Source organism: Gambusia affinis, linkage group LG11 (assembly GCF_019740435.1).
Source record: "Gambusia affinis linkage group LG11, SWU_Gaff_1.0, whole genome shotgun sequence".
NCBI lineage: Eukaryota > Metazoa > Chordata > Actinopteri > Cyprinodontiformes > Poeciliidae > Gambusia > Gambusia affinis.
This window is the reverse complement of record NC_057878.1, coordinates 8,435,502-8,455,627: the sequence shown is the minus strand read 5'-3', so window position 1 is coordinate 8,455,627 and position 20,126 is coordinate 8,435,502. Positions and strand designations below refer to the sequence as shown.

At 36.8% G+C, this 20,126-nt stretch overlaps 1 protein-coding gene across 2 annotated transcripts in view; it reads left to right on the top strand.

Annotated features, from left to right (window-relative positions):
• Positions 1-20,126, top strand: part of itprid2 (ITPR interacting domain containing 2) — a 40,618-nt gene continuing 20,492 nt past the window's right edge. For both annotated transcript variants that reach the window (XM_044131332.1, XM_044131331.1), the window contains exons 1-8: positions 1-156; positions 11,086-11,203; positions 11,581-11,727; positions 12,880-12,922; positions 14,153-14,202; positions 14,518-14,568; positions 19,087-19,126; positions 19,243-19,338. In XM_044131332.1, coding sequence (XP_043987267.1) covers positions 11,137-11,203; positions 11,581-11,727; positions 12,880-12,922; positions 14,153-14,202; positions 14,518-14,568; positions 19,087-19,126; positions 19,243-19,338 — 494 coding nt within the window. In that variant the 5' untranslated portion in view covers positions 1-156; positions 11,086-11,136. The remainder of the gene's footprint in view (positions 157-11,085; positions 11,204-11,580; positions 11,728-12,879; positions 12,923-14,152; positions 14,203-14,517; positions 14,569-19,086; positions 19,127-19,242; positions 19,339-20,126) is intronic.

The following is a 20,126-nucleotide window of genomic DNA, read 5'->3' as shown; positions in this document are numbered from 1 at the left end:
TCCTCCTCCTCCACCTCTCTGCATGTTGCCGCTGCTTCTGTTGCTGCAGCTGGTTTCAGGAAGCGGAAGCAGGAATGTTGGAGTGTTTTTTAGAAAAGTTTGGACACTTTTGACAGTTTGGGCTCAGACTCGATTGAACTGTGGAGAAACGTGACGGTGAGTAACCGGAGCTTGTCTACATGGCTCCACGCCGGGTGTTTGTGTTTGTGTATGTGTGGAGAGTTTTAAACTGCGGCTGCTGTCAGCGAGTCCTTCGAGCCAGGGCTGAACAGCTGAAACAGCAGGTTGGGCTGACACAGTTGGGAGAAAAGTTTGTTTAATATTCACAGAGGCTGTGCATGTCGTTAAAATGTGAACTTTAAGAAAGATTAATCGTTGTAAAGAGACTTTATTTCAGCTAGTTGTGGTGTTTCTGTGTTTATAGTTACATGCGAAGTGCTGACTAACAGGCTGGATGGCTCAACTTTAGAATGCATGCTGACACATGGGACTCTTCCTCTTAAGTATAAACTCTGCTGCGTAGCAAAGTTTTAATAGATATAGACAGTTTGAAGAGGCTAAGTGGATAAATTTAACAGATAACATTTGTGCAGTACCCAGAAATATAACCATAGAGAAATATTGTCAAGGATTTTTAAAGAAAATGTGAGAAAAAAGTTCATATTTCCAGAGTTAAATCATCTCAGGTGAATTAAATGAAACTCTTGACGTGTTGTTATTTATTACGGACTACTCTTAAGAAATTACTACATTTCTATGTTTTCAGTCAAATGTTTGTTTTTAAATGTAAGAGCTCAGCTCAGAGCTCAATCTTTATTTTGTGAAAAGATTTTCACTGCACAAATGTAGATTACTAGCTGAAAAGGCTGGTGAATTTGTAAGACAAGTTTTATTTTTACATTTTCAAACTCCATATTCCTTTCCAGGCTTAAAACATAAACACATTCTTGAACTTTAGTATATCTAAAAATGTGACTGATGAATTAATTTAACAGTTGAATTGAAAAATAATCCAAATTTAACAAGACTTTTGTTTTGTTTTTTAAGTTCCTAAAAAAAGGAGTCTATTTTTAAGTATCACCCATGAAAAGAAGAAACCATCCTTTTTTCTTTTTTTTTTTAAATATAATGTAGTTCAACCTAATAAACTCAAATATTTCTGATACATTTGTGCTCTTAAGTTTGCTTATCTTTATTTTTAAAGGACTTTTTTGACTTGAGATGCGACCCCCTACACAACATTCTCATTGAAAGTAAATATCCCTGTACTTTTCAAACCTTGGGCCATGTGTGAAGCTAGGCTAACATTAGCCTGCTTCATCTCTGTTTTGATATTATTTGTTGATAACTTGGCTTGTAGTTTTCTTTGTCATTCCAACTAAGCATGGTGGAGAAAACTTACAAGTCTTCTGTTTCCAAAACCCAACTGCTTTGTGCGGCACTTTACTCAGGTCTCTCTCAAACAAGATTGTCGTTGTTTCTGTCCTGGATCCAGATTGGAGTCCACACTCTTGAGAATGATTTTCATCAACAATAACTAGACACAAGTCATGGACATGGCAGCAATTTTGTGTTGGGTTAACGAGAAAACATGTATATCTTTTGGTTTATTTATTTATTTATAAACCAAATCTTAACTCTAGGGAAAAAGCATAATTTCACAATTTAACCTTTATGACTTCTTAGATATTCTTCAGACTATAAAAGGTGACAAATGACACACCTCGGGGGCCGTCTCCGTTTACCTGTAATGATAGGTGTGAGTAGGATTATTATTTTTTTCTTTACAAACAGAAATAATTGAACACATACCTTGAGACCGGTTCCTCAATCAATTCCTGGCCAGCAAAATAGTGAATGGTGAATATGGGCTTCCGTCAGGTGACCGGATTTGTCCACATTGGTCCGCTGTTGATCAATACTAATCAACAGTGTTTAAAACTGCATCTTAGTCGCCTTCCTAGATGTGCTATTCTGCACATCCGCACTATTTTTTTAAAGCAGATTTTTCAGCTGGGAGCTTCCGTTAAACCGAATGCTTGGAATCACAAAGTTAACATACAGGAAGCATCTCCAAAGACAATTGGAGCTATTTGTATGTGTGCTCTGACAAGTAGTTCTAATTACTTCAAAAAAATCATTGTAATTACTTTGCTGCTCTGCATCCCCAGAACCAAACGAGGAGAAGCGGCATTTAGCATCTACGCACCACAAATCTGGAACACACTTCCTTTAAATCTCAACTAAAAACCCACGTGTTTAGAGTTGTATTTGAAACGTAATCAATTACAAATTTATTGGCGGAATCTGACTTGATGTTGTGTTTTGATTGTTGATTCCATGTTGCATTGTGTTTTTGTGTTTGATTTTATGTAAAGCACTTTGAAATGCCTTGCTGCTGAAATGTGCTATACAAATAAAATTTGATTGATTGATTGCTCATAAATGTTACAGTGAGGTTGTTTGATTAGTGTCTCCTAATAGCCACAGCTGTATGATCCACAAACTGGGTGAAGGAAATAATTTGGGACAACTTTTCTTTTGCTGCCGCACAGGAAAAAAGCAGACCATGGAAAACCTCTGACAAAATACCTGCTTTAAAGTAAAGAACTTAAGGAAATGAGCCAGTGCATAGTTGCAGTTGTGGCAATGTACTGCTGGGTGTTTATTTTTTTTACTGAAGTAACTTTCTTTTCCACTGCTAACATGGATCTGTACCTGAATGTTTGTTAAACTTATATTTGTATTGTCTGCGTATTGGAGACAGCTTTCACATGATGGCTTATCGATGGAGCTGTATTTGTTTAGCAACGTTTCTGAAGGTTACAGCAGCTGGAACAGTTTTTATGGGAATCGACTAACAGTAAAACTGTCTGAGATAAACATACGGAAGAAGTAAGCTCAATACTGTTTGCGTTTTTTTGTTTTGTTTTTTTTTTGGGTTTTTTTAACATTTCTATTTTAATGTTATTAATTATGGATAGATGAAGTGCATTTTAACCAAATGTCATTGTACATTTAAAGTAAATTTTAATATAGTCAATTTGGATGTGAAAGGAAAACAAAATGTTATTTTTAACAATTAAAATATATTAAACTTTTTGACGAGATGCTGCTCCTATTTAATTTATTTTTACTAATTATTTAAATGTTACACAAATTGGTGGCATTTGAGCTTAGTTTTCACTTTCAAAGTGCAACCGAAAGTCAGTATAGACACCACTCTATTATCAGATCAGACACCACTCTATTATCAGATCAGTAAGCATACACATTTCTGAAGCAGTGATGTGAGATGCAGCTGATGCTCACAGGACGTTCAGCTCAGTGAAAAACCGAAGCGGTACGACATCGTTATTAACCAATAAAATGTTTTCACGACTAATATACATTTCATAGGTGTATAAAACTTGTCCACAGGCCAAAAAGATCTCTCTCCAGTCAGTGTTATCAGTAACACTTAGTAGTGTAATTGAAATGTCTGAGTATATAAATTCGACTGCTATGAAATGTCACCTCCATTACAATGTTATTTAATGTTAGACTCTTAACAGTCTTTCTGCACTGGTGAAGGTTTATTCATCTCTGTATGCTGAAACCTTTTAGTAGTTGACATGATGGGGATGTTGAACTTGTGTTAGGATTAATTTAGCAAATAGCTATTTGGCCACCTGGTGAAATATTTTATGTACAGGACTGGACTTTCAGCCCAAGATGGTCAGACATGGAACTCTTCTGAGTGCGTTTGTATTTTTTTTTACCTGCTGATTTTCAAAGCTGGATTTAAAATTCCTGCTTATTATTTTTTTGGGAACATTTTTTTTTAGGCAATAGAGTATAAACAGACCAGAACAAGAAAACTGGTGTTTGTAATTATAGTAGATATGTTTACAAGACGGATGATTAAATTTTAGCCAACTTGCCTTGAAAGGAGCAACTTGTTTAGTTCAATTAAGATAACTGAAGGAATATTAAAGTCACGACTAACCTGAGTTAGAAAATGTTTTCTGTAATTTCTTCTGAAATGTTGCTAATGTTGGCTGGATGGTGAAAAAAGATGAAAACGACATACCTTTGTTTTTATGTGACCTGTTGAGGGACATAAATGTAGCCGACTTTATTCACATTCAAACTTTATTCAAAATAAAATTTGTTGGACTGACTTGCTGTCAGTGTCAGGCTTCAATAGTAGGAAAAATGTACAAAACTAAAGAAATTTAAAAAAGAAGAACCCAAAATGGAAAAATAAATATTTAAACTATGATGGATTTTAGAAATGGATTTAAGTAAAATAAATTTGTTTTTGTTGTTGTTGTTGTTGTTGTTTTTTAGCATGAATAAATCCAACCGTAAATGTTTTCAATCAGCTGATTTATAAGAAACAGTCGTTTTGTTTAATGAGGAAATTATTTTTCCAAAGCAGTTGTACTGGCAGTACTAATGCATGCCTGAAAAATCAACAAAGTCATCGGAATAGTAAATATTTGCTTTAAATCAGATGATCGTGACCTCTTGCTCACTTGATCAAGACTGTAAATGCAACCGTGCATTCATCTAATCTATTTTCCTCATCGACTAAATAAATGTTGTTTTTTTTTTAAGCTACTCAATACGTCTATGATACTGAGTGACAATGATCTTAAGAATGAAATAGAAAAACTTATTTTTCTTTTTTGCCATCTGGGTTATTAGTCATGTCTAGTATGAATTTTTATTGTTAAGCAGTTGCATTTGAACTTCTGTTTAATAATTTCAGTCACTATGCATCCATATAAATATTACCATCAATTATTTTACTTATTTATTTTTTAATACATTTTATTTTAAGTTTTCAATGTTTGGAACATACAGATAGACAGACAAACAGGTCAAACCATAAAACATTGCAGTTGACAAATGGTGTACACACACATCTCATATATATATATATATATATATATATATATATATATATATATATATATATATATATATATATATATATATATATATATATATATATATATATATATACTGTAGTAACATTACCATCAATTCTTAATGGAAGCTGAGTCTTTGTGCGTCCTCCGGTCCTCTGCTGTAACATTGAGCTGGACTGCATTGATGGTATAACATTTGGGCAGAGCTGAACGCTTGAGCCTGGCTTCTGTCAGAGACGACGGGCTGACTTAACATCTTGGCTGGATAGTCGTGCCATTAATGGGGCCATCCTCTTCTCACAGTGACGCACAGTTTACAGTGAACTAAAACAGAGAAAGGCCAGAAAATCCTCACATTTCAAATAGTTTATTGAACAAGTGTGTAACACAGATTTAGAGTTACTTAAGAACAGTCTCATATTTTCATGAGTAACATCTCAGGGCTACATATACATTTATGATCATTTATTATCTCTCTTTTTATTAATAATGAAGTTATGTAAGATATTTGCTTAAGCTGTAGTAATGTTCATAAACCAATCATTCTCATCTGTGTCAAAATATCAATCCACTTAACGATTTTTATGGGATGATTAAAACTATTATATATATATATATATATATATATATATATATATATATATATATATATTTCTTTCTTGGATATTTATGTATTGATGTTTCCTTTTTTATAACAACACTATAAAAATTTCTGCGTAGGCAGTGAATGCAGATAAAAATGGAGGCAGGCGACTGCCAAAGAGATGACTATCAGCTTCAAGTGGCATCAAATCAGTCTGATCTTCCAGTGAAACGGAGCAAAAATACGGGTTTTTGTTCTGCAAACGAGATTTCTGAGGGTTAAGTCGCTATAAGGTTAGAAATCTATCAAAGCCATTTTCAGAGAGCTTTCTGTCCACAAAACTATATTTGCTCAATCTGTATAATGAGCACAAGCAGGAGGGATCAGTGTTGATTCAAGATGCCACAGATTTACTACTACGCAATGGAATGGGTGTCCATGTTCAAATTTACAGCCGTAAGGATATGTTGGTGGTTGTTGTTAGCTAAAAGAAAGCCTTGATTGTTTTAAAGGTTGTTTTTGATATGTTGTTTGGTTAATTATTTTTACGCAGAATAGTCATTTATTTTTGCAAAAGGGAAATTCTGCAAAAAAACAAAGCAAGATGCTAAAGAATATCGAGCATGGCTGTGACAGTGCCACATTTATTACAAATGACTAGAAGGACGTCTTGCTAAAATCATTTTAGAAAATTGCAGTTTGAAATGTTTACGGCAGGAACATCGTCTTAAGAGAAAAATGGGACATGCACTAAGATGTTCACACACAAAAAAAGAGAGGAAATAAAGTCATTGTTTTGGAAAGGTCAAGTCGAAGTCCAGACCTCAATCCAATGAAAATATTATAGGAGTGCCTAATTACGCAGTTCATGCGAATTTCCCGGAAGCCGAATCGTTTCAACGAGCGAAAATTCTCAGAAGCTGCAGAACTGGTCACCAGGTTCTGCAAGCATTTGGGTGTGGATTCTTTGGTGCAGGAAATTTACACCAGTAAATTCATGCGAGTGCTTATTCTAATCCCAGACATGAATTCAACGAAATCCCTTAAGTTGTTAAACGCTACAGTTTATTTCAGTTTTGTTTTGTTTTCTTTTTTTTTTTCTTTGGCTGTTCTTAAAATTTTTGTCAAAAATCTTTAGGCAAATTGTTTGGTACTTTGCCAAGCAACTTGAAATATGTCTTAGTGGAAAGGCGGCTGTACAGAATTTCTTGTAAATTTGCTGTCTAGTTCCTGGATTCTCTGTTTGTGCAAGACAACAAAAATTGGGCTGTATAAAAAATATTTTTGGCTAAAAATAGACAATTGTAACCTTTTGATATTTAGATATGTTTTCTTGAGGAATTCATTGATTACAGGTCCAGCAGACTTTCAGTGTTACTCAGCAAAATGGTGAATTAAAGATAATTTAGCTTAGATAATTTAGCTTATGTCTAAATTTTATAAAATGTGAGGAAGGAGACTGCTCTCCATTTCACCACTATGCTTGACTTTTGGTCGTCAACACCTCGTTGTTTTAATAGGGTTTTTGTCATTTTTCCTGTGCTTTACTTCTTCTTTGTGATCTTGAAGTCAACATGTGTTTAATTTAGTTCTTTCGTGTGAAAGCTGCTGCTGATGATGTGGAGGTAAATGGCCATAAAACTATTATTAAACATGATTCATCAGATTTCATCACGCAGCCTGTCAGACTGTTGTTTTTTTTCCTCCTCTATCTAGCTTGTTTTGCATTTTCAGCAGAGCTCTAAAAATAAATGCATCCCTCTTTTTTTTTCTTTTTTTTTTCTCGGACAGGAAGTTATCCTGTTCTTTTCTCTAAACACTTGCTTCCTGTTTCACACGTTCTCATTCAGATTTGGCTGCACCCTCCTCTGGCTCTATCCTTCTTCATCTCCTTTCTCTTCTTTCGTTCTTTCACTCCATCACATTTCCCTTCACCCGCCGTGGTTGATGGCGGGCTGATTGAGTTCCTGTCTCATGTCCGCTGGGTTACATGAGCACATTGGCAGAACATTCACACATAATTTTCTTTTTTCTTTTCTGTGCTGTGAAAAGGCTGAGCTGCAGAGCATTGGCATTGTTGGTCATTGATCAAAATACAGTAACTATTGCATTTTGAACAAATATAGACCTTATGAAGTAGGAACTAATCTGTCCTATAAGTTTTAACGCTGTAGTTGTTACCTGTCATCGACGGGGTTTGGTTACAAAATGAAAACCTAGAATTAGCCTCATGTTCCAGTTTATGCAAGCAATACATTTTGTTGCAAGCAAAATATACTGCTTGTAATTTCCAGAAATTAACATTCATAAAACCTTATTGTATAGTAAGATGAGCCTTGAGGCTCCATCTTATGTCCTTTTTATTTTCTCTTGTGGTTAATTCATATCAGTTGCGGCAATATTTAATTTCCCTTTGGGATCAACAAAATGTTTTTGAATTTGGATTTTTATGTCTGGATGTTCATAAACATTCCCATGCATTGTGTCTGCAGAAAGAAATGAGCCTAAGCTACATGCTTTTTGCAAAAACTTGTATAAGTTAGAAATGGCATGGAAATATTAGCCGATGGCACAATGATTTATTATGCAATTAAAAAGAAGCACATTAATTATCATCCCATCCTGTGTGATTTTTCTCATGTCCTTCCTAGTGAGCATTGCAGTTTTCTTTACAGTTTATGAATGAGCCTTGTGGAAAATCTTCTCAAAACTGGATTTATGCTTTGACCCAAACCATTTTGTTGTAGCTGCGGATGGATTTTTATGGTTGTTGTTTTACTGGAAGAGGAGCTTCTACTCCAAGCTCGGTTATTTCAACTGTATCTGTCCTTCCATCGACTCTGACCAGCTTCTCTGTTCTTGGTAAAGATAAAACATGGCAACAGCACGATACTGCAACCACTCTGTTTGCACGAAGGCCACTGTGTGTTCAGGGTGATCTGCAAGCAAGCTTTGCAGCCCATTGAAGCAGTTGGCTGCAGTGTTGCTGTGTTGCATGACTGTTGGGTCAGCTGGTCTCTCTAAATTGTCCAAAGGTGTTTGTGTGGATGGTTGTTTGTCCTGCATGTTTCTATATTGCTCTGCAATGGACATATGGTCTGTGTCGAGTTTTCCCCCACCTCTCACCCAATGATTTCTAGAGCTGGGCATTGGCTCCCTGCACCCTGCAAGGCAGGTATAGCTGATGATGGTTTTAGTATAGCTCCTAGTTTTGCTTTAGCCCACTTTTAGTAAGACAGTGTGTGAAGTTGACAAATGATATGCAAATCAAGAAAGTGCCATAATTTTTTTTTTCTTTTATGTAAACTCTTCCTTTGATGCTGCTTCCTTTGACAATGACAGTCACAACATCCTCATAGTAGAAGAGCCTCGACATTGTGCCAAATTTTTAACCGTTGGTTATTATGCTCATTCCTTTCAGAAGGTGCTTTTCCCATCTTTTGGTGTGGCTTTACTTCCTCCAAAGCACTGCTGAGCTGTAGGTATACAGTCAGATTTCTTGTGAACTGCTGCCCGTAAAATAAAGTTTCTAATGAATTACTTCTCCACTGGCATTTGAGTGTCACTTTTCAGTTTCTGTGGAATACTGCATTTGTTTTTCCACAATGGTGCTGATACAAAGCACAGGCACTTCTAATTTAATGAGTCTCAATTCTTGATTTTAAAAACATTACCATTCGCTTCAGTCCGAAGTTTGTGTACTAGCTATTTAGTGTCAGTGTGGCTATGAAAGACTTGCCTGTTTGTGTTGCAAATGATTATATAGTTCATAAACATCAGCTGTTAATGAGTTAATATATTTTTTTTCTCCCACTCTTTCTGGCCTTTATTGCTCGCAACACATTTTCCACAATTCATTCACAAGCATCATAGGTCATTGCGTTTTAAAAACTAACTTTAAGTGAGTAACTCATAACTTAAACACACTTTGTTAAATATCTGAAATTGTATCACAATTGTAGTTTTTTTTTTGTTTATAACTTTTATAGTGATTTCTAAACTCATCTGACTATAAATTTGGATGTCCTTTATTGGCAGCTTAAGCATATTTTTTGGCATAAGATGTAATTGTTATCTCTAAAGCAACATAGGATGAAAGTCCTGCTTTTCCTTCAAGGTGGGACGTAGCGGACCAACCAGGCAAAAACGTTGTAAAAGATCCCAGTCCAAGCTGTCAGCTGATCAGTATTTATGAAGTTTGCTAGAGAGGATTCAACATAAGACATTTTTGGCTAGGTGTATTTTAAGTTACTTTGTTTCCTCATGTCACCTCCTCTGGCTGTCCCTACATGTGGCTGATGAGCAACAAATTCTGTTGTCTAAATAAATTAGTTGTAACATTTAGGTAGAATTAATGCGAGCCGTTTGCGTTGTCTTCTCGTTTGATTTAGGTGACTGTGTAGGGATTTGATTGCCAACTGTTTTTATTACTTTTTATTTGTAAGACAGAGATGCAGCTGCAAGCTGTAAGGAGACGTTGCATCCTCATCTGGTTTCAAAATCTCAACCACAAAGAGACCCTGACTTCTCTGTTTTTACTGTCAATGTAGCATCAGCTTGCAAAATTAATCACATGCTGTATTTATGAAGGTGTTGGATTGTTAAACGAGGTTATAAAGTCATATGGGAAATGTGTCTGGTGGCCTTAAAGCGAAATGCTTGTCACAGTTTGTTCTGCTCGATGCTGGTGGAGTTGCCCAGTGCGCTCGGTTTGGCCTCACGTTTCAGATTTGGATGTTCTGTACAGGATGGCCTGAGCCGCTGTTGCTGCTGTGTGTGGTTGTGTCTGTAATCTCAATCGATCTCCCGGTGGGTCATTTTGCCAATTCTGAGTGTAAAGCAGAGGTGACGTCACACTGTGTGAAAGGGAGAAAGCAGTCACTGTAAAACAGTTTTCCATCATCTTAAAGGCAAAAATAACTTGGAGTGCACATTTTGAGCTGTTTTTATCCATTTATATTTCCAATTAACACATGTGGCATGGTTTGCATGTATCACTACGAACCTTAGTCACTATATTCACTGGAGAATGTTGACCTTTAACACAGAGATGTCAGAAATGTTGGCAGCATTTCCAAATCAACAACATTCCTTACCCGACAGATGAAAGCTTTAAACAATAAAGCGGAGCATCTTAAGATATTTAGTTGTTTTTTTTTTGTTATCTGCTTAAGGCAGACTGAACTCTGTTCAAGTTCAGTCCTTTAAGTCATGCTGGCTGCAGTAAAGAGCTGCATGTTTGTGTAGAAAATTCCTTTTAACTTCTTACAGCTTTGTGGTTCTCTTGAATTAATTTCAGCAGCTACTTGATAACATCTGAGGGATGAAGACGGTAAGAGTGCTGTTGTCAGCATAACCTGTTAATTGTTGGTTCACTGATCAGAAAAGATTGTATTTTCAAACATTGCATGTTCTGGTGAACATGCAATTTCACCTGAAATTGCATCAGGCAGTTTACTGCAGAATCAGGCAGTAAACTGCCTGATTCTGGTCAGCAGATGACTTCTTGGTGCTTCTCTCGTAATTTCAGTTTTGTTTTCTTCCTCTAGTAAAGTAACCAGCAAGTACTTTTATTTTCCACAGCTATGCCACCTGTTGCAGATGTTGCTGCAGAGTCATCAGTCCTCTGACTGAATGACAAAAACAACACACACCAAAATGGACGTCGGCGTTCTTGACAGACAACCCACCGCTGCTCCAGGTACGTCTGTCCGCTTTGCCAAACTTAAACTGCTGAAATAAGTTGACGAAGAACTGGAAAAGATAGCTGTACTCGAAATACTTGGCTGTATATTTAACAGATGTGCAGGTTAACAAATATCTTCACACTTAATGTTGTTCAGCACATATTAGATGGACGTCCGAGCACTTTGTCATGTCTCTGTTGTTTATTATCAACCTGACAAACAGAAACGACAGTTAAAAAGCTATTATGACAGTGAGGAGTCATCGCTTATCCAAACTCAGAGGCTCTGCAAGCTTAAACGCACTCTGTTTTCGGTTGACTAGCTGCCAAACCTGACAGACAACATCGTAGCATTCAGGCAGGCTCTTCACTTTTCTTCGATTGATCCTCAGATCCCACTGTGGGGCACGCCACAATCGCCAATGAGCGCCGTCAAGCCTGGGCCAGAAGCAGGGACTCCTTTGGGCAAGGGTCGAAACCAGACCGCTTTGACGCCCAGCAGATCCAAAGTAATGGGGCTGCACAGAGCCAAGAACCAGGTTAGACTGAGCTCAAGTGTCAGCAATGCTAAGATGTGCAACAATCAAATGTTTGGGAAAGAAATATTAAACCACATCCAATTAAAATGTTAGTGAAAGAGTTATTCTCATATCTGATAATGTCATATTATCCTGTTTGTCTTAGTATTTTCTTTAATAGCTAAAAGCCAAAATAAATTGTTCTAAACTGTAGGTGTGTTGTGCTGGAAATAATCGTATCAGTATCTTCAAATGCATAAAGTTTCTGCTGTATTGATTCACTCTGAATTGAAGTGAACGGGAAAACTTTAACATAGCCAGCAGTAAGATAAGAAGGTTGATAGCTAAATACGGCACCGTCATCTTATTATAACTAGTTTTTAGCATAAGCATAATATAGCAATACTTTTTTTAAAATACAGAGTTTTAATTAAAATTGAGCAACATGCGAGGTGCTAGGAGTTGCATCTTCTTGGCACACCAAACATTTCCTTTAAAAGCTAGTAAAATATGCATTTTCATTAGTTCTTTGTTTAAACCCATCAGTCTGCTAATATTTAACAGTAATCTGTGTTACGTCCTGTTTACCTGGTTAATGAAGATGATACCGGCCAGTGTGTAGTACCTACTTTTAAAATGTGGAGAAGGTTGTAAGAGAATAAACAATTAAAGTAAATGGGTGTTGATGTTCAAAAATCAGGAATTGTTTATAGAGAAGAGTCTCACATAAATGGTAAACAGGCAAAAATAAATGTTAAAGCTGCTTTAGAGAACTGCAGAAAAGATCGATATCTTGAGGTTAATAACCCTGAAACCAGCCGGCTATTGAACGGTGATGTAACCTCCTGCCAGTAACTCCAATGCTTGCGGCTTGAATGTCGGACCTTCCTAAGGTGTGTTGGACGTTTGCAGTAATATTATTCCAATTCACATAGACAAAAAGTGTAGGAAATTATTTTTCTCAGTGCAAATAACTAAACAGAAAAAGTCTTATCTGTATGAATTATGCTGTGTGTAATGGAGGAATTACAACCTGTGACCACTGCCATCATTTACGGTTTCAGGACTAAAACATTGCATTCTGGAATTGGAGTATTATATTTATAGAGGGTTGTAATCCCTGCAAAACATCTGCTGGGTTATTGCTAACGTGCTAACATGTCTTTCTGCCAGGACAAGTTCCTAGCAAGATTGCAAACTGGCTGATTGACTGCAGGTACAGTATTCATTCACTTAGAAGATCCTTTTTATTATAATTATTATAATTTTTCTGGTGTAGGTTGTTTAAAGTGTCACACACACTTTTAACTTTATAAAGTAAAAAAAAATTGCAAGCTGATTATTGTAGAAGTTAGTTAATAATTTGGCAATGACTTGCATGACTTGTGCTGGATGACCTTTAACGTCGCAACTAACTGGTTGAGTGGCATTTCTCCTAAGTGTTTTTGTTATTCGTTAGACTATTTGTTTTTTCTCACGGTGTCTAAAAACCCATGTGCGGTTTATTAGCTGCTGACGTTGGATCGACAAAAAAGCCAACGCCTAGGCATACAACATGCAGAACCTCAGGAAAAAAAAAAAATGCACGTAAGGAGGAGACCAACGCCCAGAGATAAAGCACATGATCTTCAGGGAAGAGCTATGAGGCAGAGGGAGAAAGGAAGAACCCGACAGAAGACGGAAAGAGAGGCAGAAAAAGAAAGGGAGAGTAAACAGAGGAGGGGTTCCTCCTGCTGAGTCAACATTGTTATCATGCACTCACATGATTTCAGGCACTGCCACTCAGAGCCCTCCACAGCGCTCTCACAGACATGACACAACATCCCTGTCTGCAGCAGTCTGGTTACTGTGGCATTAGCTCTAGGAGCCCAAAGCTAACATGGCTAAACATGGAGAGTGGGACAAATTTCCATATTCTGCAGCTGTGTGTTGTTACACAACCCTTTTTGTGTGTGTGTGTTTAATGGTGACATAAAGTTTGCCCTATTGATAAGAGGTGCAGTTCGTGCAAGAGCTCAGTGCTCTCAGCAACCAGCTGCTTGAAGTAACTAAATCTGTTAACCAGTTGACCCGGGTAAATTAGTTTTGCTGGCAGATGACCAAAAATGCAGTCTTTAAAAGCGTCACATTTAAATTTAACCCAAGTCTTGGATATTTTCTCCTCCTGACAGGCACCTGAGGTCATTTATGGCAGACAGTAAAACTTGATTGCCTAGATACTGTTTGATAAACGCTTTACATGGATTAGTTAAACATAGCATGACAGGCGCTAAGCTCAGGTGTAGTGAGGCTGCCTTGCATCCACTGATCTTAGCATTGCAGCTCATTTGCCAAGTAGCTATTTATCCTGCATCCTGTGGATTAATGGACTCTGATGAGTGTTCTGGTTAGATCCCAGGTTTTAATTTAGATTTATACATAACTCTGTCCTTTCTTTTATGCCCAGAACTCCTCTTGGAGCCTCTCTAGATGAACAAAGTTCTTCTCCCAGCAAAGGTAATCCATGTTTTCTCTTTTGGTTCATGATAGCATAAGAAACCCAAAAAATACCCTCCTGACACAGTTTTAACTCTTTCAACATTTAATCATGTAAACTTCAAAACTTCTTCCTGCTCTAAAATCTGGTTATCCTCATCACCATTACTTTAGTAATACACTGACTTCTCATAACTACCCAAACTACCCCTGTAGAGAGCAGAAAAGAAAAGTAGATGGCCCCTTTAAGTTGAGTGCTTGTGTAGCAATGAAGCTATTCCACAACTTCACCACATCGTATTTATTCTGCGGTTATGTGTGTCCGTCTGTGAACAGGAGGGAAGATTGGCTGCAGCTTTGAAGATGACCTTTCATTGGGAGCTGAAGGTCAGTTCAGAGAAAAACTAACAATGAAAATCAGATTAGAAATTTCTGCATATTGTTAACAATTTCCTCCAATTCTGTATTTAAAATAGAATTTTAAAAATTACTTCTTATGCCAAATGGCAGGTGTAGCTGTTTTGTAACTGCTTAAAATCATAATCGCCGTTTCTTAATCTGCAGTGAGGGTTAAATGGTTGCTTCACTTTGTGTGATTTTTTATTTTTTATTTTTTTTTTGGTTCAGTTTTCAGATTTAAAAAAACAAAACTCCACTTCAGATGTTTCCCAAGAACTTTTGGATTTCATTAGCATTGTCCCTCAGGACTGCAGTGGGTCCAAAAAGTCACACAATATAATTCCAGATGTAACTTTAAACATAGTCATAAACTGTTGTTAAAATAATTTGAAAGCAGAGTTAGAACAATTTTTAACATTGAATTGTTTCAGAGCTTTGACAGTATTTTTATTGGCTTCTTGGGATCTCCTTCTTTTGATAAATGCAAATTTCCACTTTATTAGTTGCAGCATGTAAACATTGTGGCAAAAGCAATTACACACTCAACTTTACACACGTCGGCCCTTTGAAGGTGTTTAAATGAGGGTCAGATCTCTCCCAAACAAAACGGCGTTAGCAGAATAAACAGAACATCTTGTGGGACAGCACTCAATTCCTCAGTCCTGTTTCTTCATGAAGGAAAAGTCAACAGTGGTTAGAAGACGCCACATGCATGGCTGGCCCTCCTCTGAAAGTGTGTGTACCTTCGTCATTCTTGTAATCTGCTGTGAATACATATGGTGAGGCTCTGGTGCTAAAAAGGGCTAAAGCACAATAGGCTGTAATGACCGGACTTTGATGCTGAGTGTGGGTTTTGTTGGCCAGCTAGGAGATTCTGGCCCTGAAAGATGGCTAATTACTGGCTGGTTTGAGTTTATGTAGATTTAATCTGAAACATCAGTTCTGAGAACCCATTTTTATTGTTCAACAACTGTTTATCTGGTCTCATACGAGTTAAAAACGATCAATTGAATCTATTTTAGAGCAATAAATGCAGCCTGAGGGTGTTTAGGTGTTGTTGACTGTACTAAATGCAGAATCTGTGGAAATAGTGTTTTATTTTGTTTAATTTAGTGGTATTTGTGTAATCTTTATATTCAATCCTCTCCAATGCGTTTCTATATTAGGACTACTACAGATTAGATATGGGTGAGTAAGAGATTGGTGGTACTTCTTGAGTAAAGATGAACCAATCAGATTTTATTTGTGGATTTCAAATCCAGCTTTTCTAAGTTTCGAGTTGCTGGTTCTTATTTGTCACTTGAAACTTTGACATGTCAGAATGTGAGCATATAAGCAATATTAATGACCCATCATTAATTATGTGTGTAGCTTAGTAGCAGAGGCGATGTTACACTGTGTGAGAGAGAGAACAAAAACATAGACAAAATGATTGTGGAGTTGATGTTTTTGATTGTCTTTGATTTTATGTTCACCATTAATGTGACTATGTGACTGGTGCTATATTACATAGACAAAAAAAAAGGCGGTCTCTGTGTGGATTGCAGAAATCCTGGAGACCCTGAACTTAACTTCTTGCTTCCTGCAAGAAACCCTGCTCTCTCTCTCGCTCTTTTGCAGCCCAAATCACCAAAGAAAAGTCTTCCTATGTCAAATGATTTCTCTAATTGCATTTTATTTTTAATACTTTTTCAGTGGTTTTGTTTTAATTTGAATGTCAAACAGAAGTGAAGTGTGACGAAAAGATTCGAACCATGTAGGAAAACAAAAATAAATGGAGATTTGGGGCTATTACTCAACAGTAATGTGATCCTCAAAAGTAGCTCAAGTTGAAGTTTGCCTTTTTCTTTTCCTTTTACTCTGTGAAACCATCTAGTGCTATTCTTACTGTGACCATGCAGGTCGTTGTGTGGTGCATTTACTGACGGGGAAAAAGATCAAAGTGTGAGGTTTCCAACCAACCAAACTATGACTACTGGTATTATAGATGTTTTAAAACAGCTAAAATTGTCAGTCTTGTAAGCGAGGGAAAAGTCTAGGAGTCGGCTTTCAGAAAACTGACCAGCAGAATGCAGAAAATAGTTCCTGGAGGGGAAAGCACAGTTTTACTGCACCTTCCAAATGTCACTCTACTATCTCATTAAAAAGACTTCACAACATCACAGTAGTATGATATGTGTTTTTTTTAAGAGTTTTTCTTTTTTTTTTATCTATAAAATACACACAAAAAATAGAATACTGGTAACGACCCATGTTTTCTATAGACTTTGAACACGTTCCTTGGATTTTGGCTTTTGTTTATTTTCTGTTCAGGCCTTGTTTTTACTTGACTAAATAAGAAGGTCGGCGTGAGGACAAATTAAGGGATGGCAGAGCTACACATGATTTACAACATTTTGCTAGCATCTGAAGGCCATGTCTTGGAGAACATCAAAACTTATCCAGCTAAGAACTGATGAGTAACCTTGTAGATGCATCACGCACATGTGGATGGTCTAATGCCAATTTTTAGTTCATTGTTCTTTGAAAATTACCTCTCTGGTGCTAAAATACAATTTTAGGTCCAATGGCGACACTAGCAAAAAAAAAAAAAAAGTGCCTGGAGCTTTAATATGAAATTGTCTCTTTGCCAAGTGATGCGTTATGTGTAGATGCAACATTACACATTTTCCTTGTTTTGGATGCATTTTTATACACTTGACTTGATCCATTGTTCAGAGTTGAGCTACATATTAAGGCAAAAATACATTCCTCTAAAATGCCAAAAGAAAATGAGTGAATATTTTTTGGGGGAAAAGGCCATCAAAGTCCAAAGAAGGATGTCGAAATATGTGATGGATTAAAGCTGAAGGAACAAAGTTTAAAGAAGTGAAGAGTAAAGAAAAAACACGTACAAGAGACCAGTGCAAATAAAATGAATGTTTGGCAGTACAAAATAGAAATGATGTATCTATTTTATACTGCCAAAAAAAGGATTTTGACAAAGCTCTTTGAAATTATTGCTATCAAACTGTATTGCAAAGATTTTAAAGCAGATGCAATTGAAACCTAAACCAACATGGAGACCAGCTTGCGACTGAAATGAAATATTTTCAGTTTTTGTCAATACCAAGTTATGTCTTAACAGCCAGTTGGTCCAAACAAGCTGAACAAAAAACATCCAGCCAACAACTGCTACGTAACCATGCCCACTTTCATCTTAATATGTCTCTGATTTATGTTCTGTTAGTGCACGATTCTCTCTGCGCTTCAGGTTAGTAAGTCCTGGCTGCAAGTGCTGTGATTGTGCTCAGACTGAACTCTGTTGAGGCAGCTAATGTCCAGTCTGAAGTAAAAAGTCTTTATTGATGTCATGTACGAACAGATCCTAATTGACCATAATGACATCAAGCGATATAAGGACGGGGTTGGAACAGATTAAAGTCTTAGCAACTGAAAGGGATGGCAGTGAATTAGTAAATTAAATGGTTCGGGGTAGACGAGATGGAAGTGAATTAGCAAGTTTCCAGATGCAGCTGTACTTTGTTATCATTTGCTCCCTTAATCCAGCCGTCTGCCAGAGAAGAAAACATGAGCTATTTCAACAGAAAGAGAAATGGAGAGACACTCGGAGATGGTGGCGAGGCTGCAGGTCTCAACAGGTTCTGTGGAAACGAAAATATCACTCGTACTGCAGTTTGGCTTTAAGTTCTCATAGACAATACAGTAAATGGTGGGTAAGCATGGGAAACAGTTTTTTTTATAACTCGGTGTCACAGTAGGGAAGGAAGAATGCACTCCATATTAAATTTGATGTTGCTTTGTAAGATACAGCATGGTAACATATGACAGTGCAGACGGCTAATGGTGACAGATCCTCCCGACCCGAGAACTGGTTTTTCTCCTGCTGTACAAACAACTCTCACTAGTTCTGTTTTCAAATTGGGGCAGAGCTAAGCAGCTGCACTGCCTGTCAGCTGGCTTATAAGGGCAGTGTTTTAGCTTTGGTGCATTCTGTAGCTATGGAGAATAATTATTTGAGAAGGTTTCAATTTCAAAAAAAATTTTGGCGTCGCATTACACTTGTCCAATTCCTGTTAAATCTGTGGAGAATTGTTCAAATAAGATCGGGTTTTAAGGAAAAGCAGTGCAGCAATCACAAAATGACATTCTCTCCTGATGTATTGGGAACCTTGCATGCTTAAAACTCAATTTAACTACACTGCATTTCATCTCCAAGAACCGACCACAACCACTTGTGTTTACAATCTCATTTTGATTTCAAAGGGAAAGCTGCTATAGTAGCATTTTTTTGATGAGCGTTGCATTCGACCCTCTCATTCAAAATCCAAAATACACTGACGGGTCAAACTTTAACTCAGGTTTTCTACATAAAACAGGTTTTCAAAGTTCAACTCAAATTTACCAAGATTTATTCCAATAACGCTAAGATATCTAAACCACTTCCCTCACTGCAGCAAATCATTTCTATTGACTCCTGATTCTCTTACATTTTTGTTTCTGCAGCCAATCATCTTCAGGCCAAAAATAATAAACCTGAAGCTCGGTGAGTTGTTTTTATTATTCACCCTCATCATTCAGTACATGAGATTTAGATCGTCAGCCTCTCCTCTTACTCTAACAGCTCTTTGTAAGTCGTTGTTGCTCTGTGTTTCTATGTAGTTTTGATTTCGTGGCGGATCAGAAGAGGAATCAGTACAAAGAGAGGGGGAGAAGTATGAACTCCACAGGCTCAGGAAAAAGCAGCACTGTATCCAGGTCAGTTCATCCCATTACTCTTAAATCAAGATCACTGAGGTTTTTCCAAGATGGAGACAAGTGGTTTCAAGTGGAAGAAAATAGAGACGCAGTGTGCTCTTGTTGTTACTTAGCATAAATGGCTCTCATTGACTCAGACACGTTAAATGAGGTTGAATACAAAATTTAGTCCTGATTTATAACAAATGGATGAGTCCATCCCAAACAAAAAGTTTCTCTAAATTTTAAGCTGCAAATTGGGTCGATTCTTATGAATCCTAGAGATTTCGCAATATATTTTGGGCAATTAACTTTTTTACATCTCATTACTTCACAACCACAAACATTTATGTGTTTATATTGATATTTCAGGTGACACACAACGTAGCAGATAACTAGGATTTCAAAGGAATTCAGTTCAAGAATTTTAAAGCAGTTTGTAAATTGTTCTCCAAAGTGCTGTTCTTAATGTTATTCAGCACCGTTTTTTTGACTCCGAATAAACTCGATTTGCTTTCGACGTAAATCTCTAGACGTGCAAAACTGTTGGAGATATACTGCAAAGGATTTAGCAGCTTAAGATGCAGCAAAAGATGTTTTTACAAAGCACTGACGCAGGGGTACTACATAGAAATACATGGTATATTCTTAAAAACTGTTTTTCCTTTCCGCTTCAAAAGATTCTCTACTTCATGTCGATCTATCACACTAAATCCTAAGAAAATACAATAAAGGTTGTGATCTGACAAAAATGTGCAATGCATGTGCAAGTATTTCACCACATGGATTTAAATGCTCACTTTTGATCA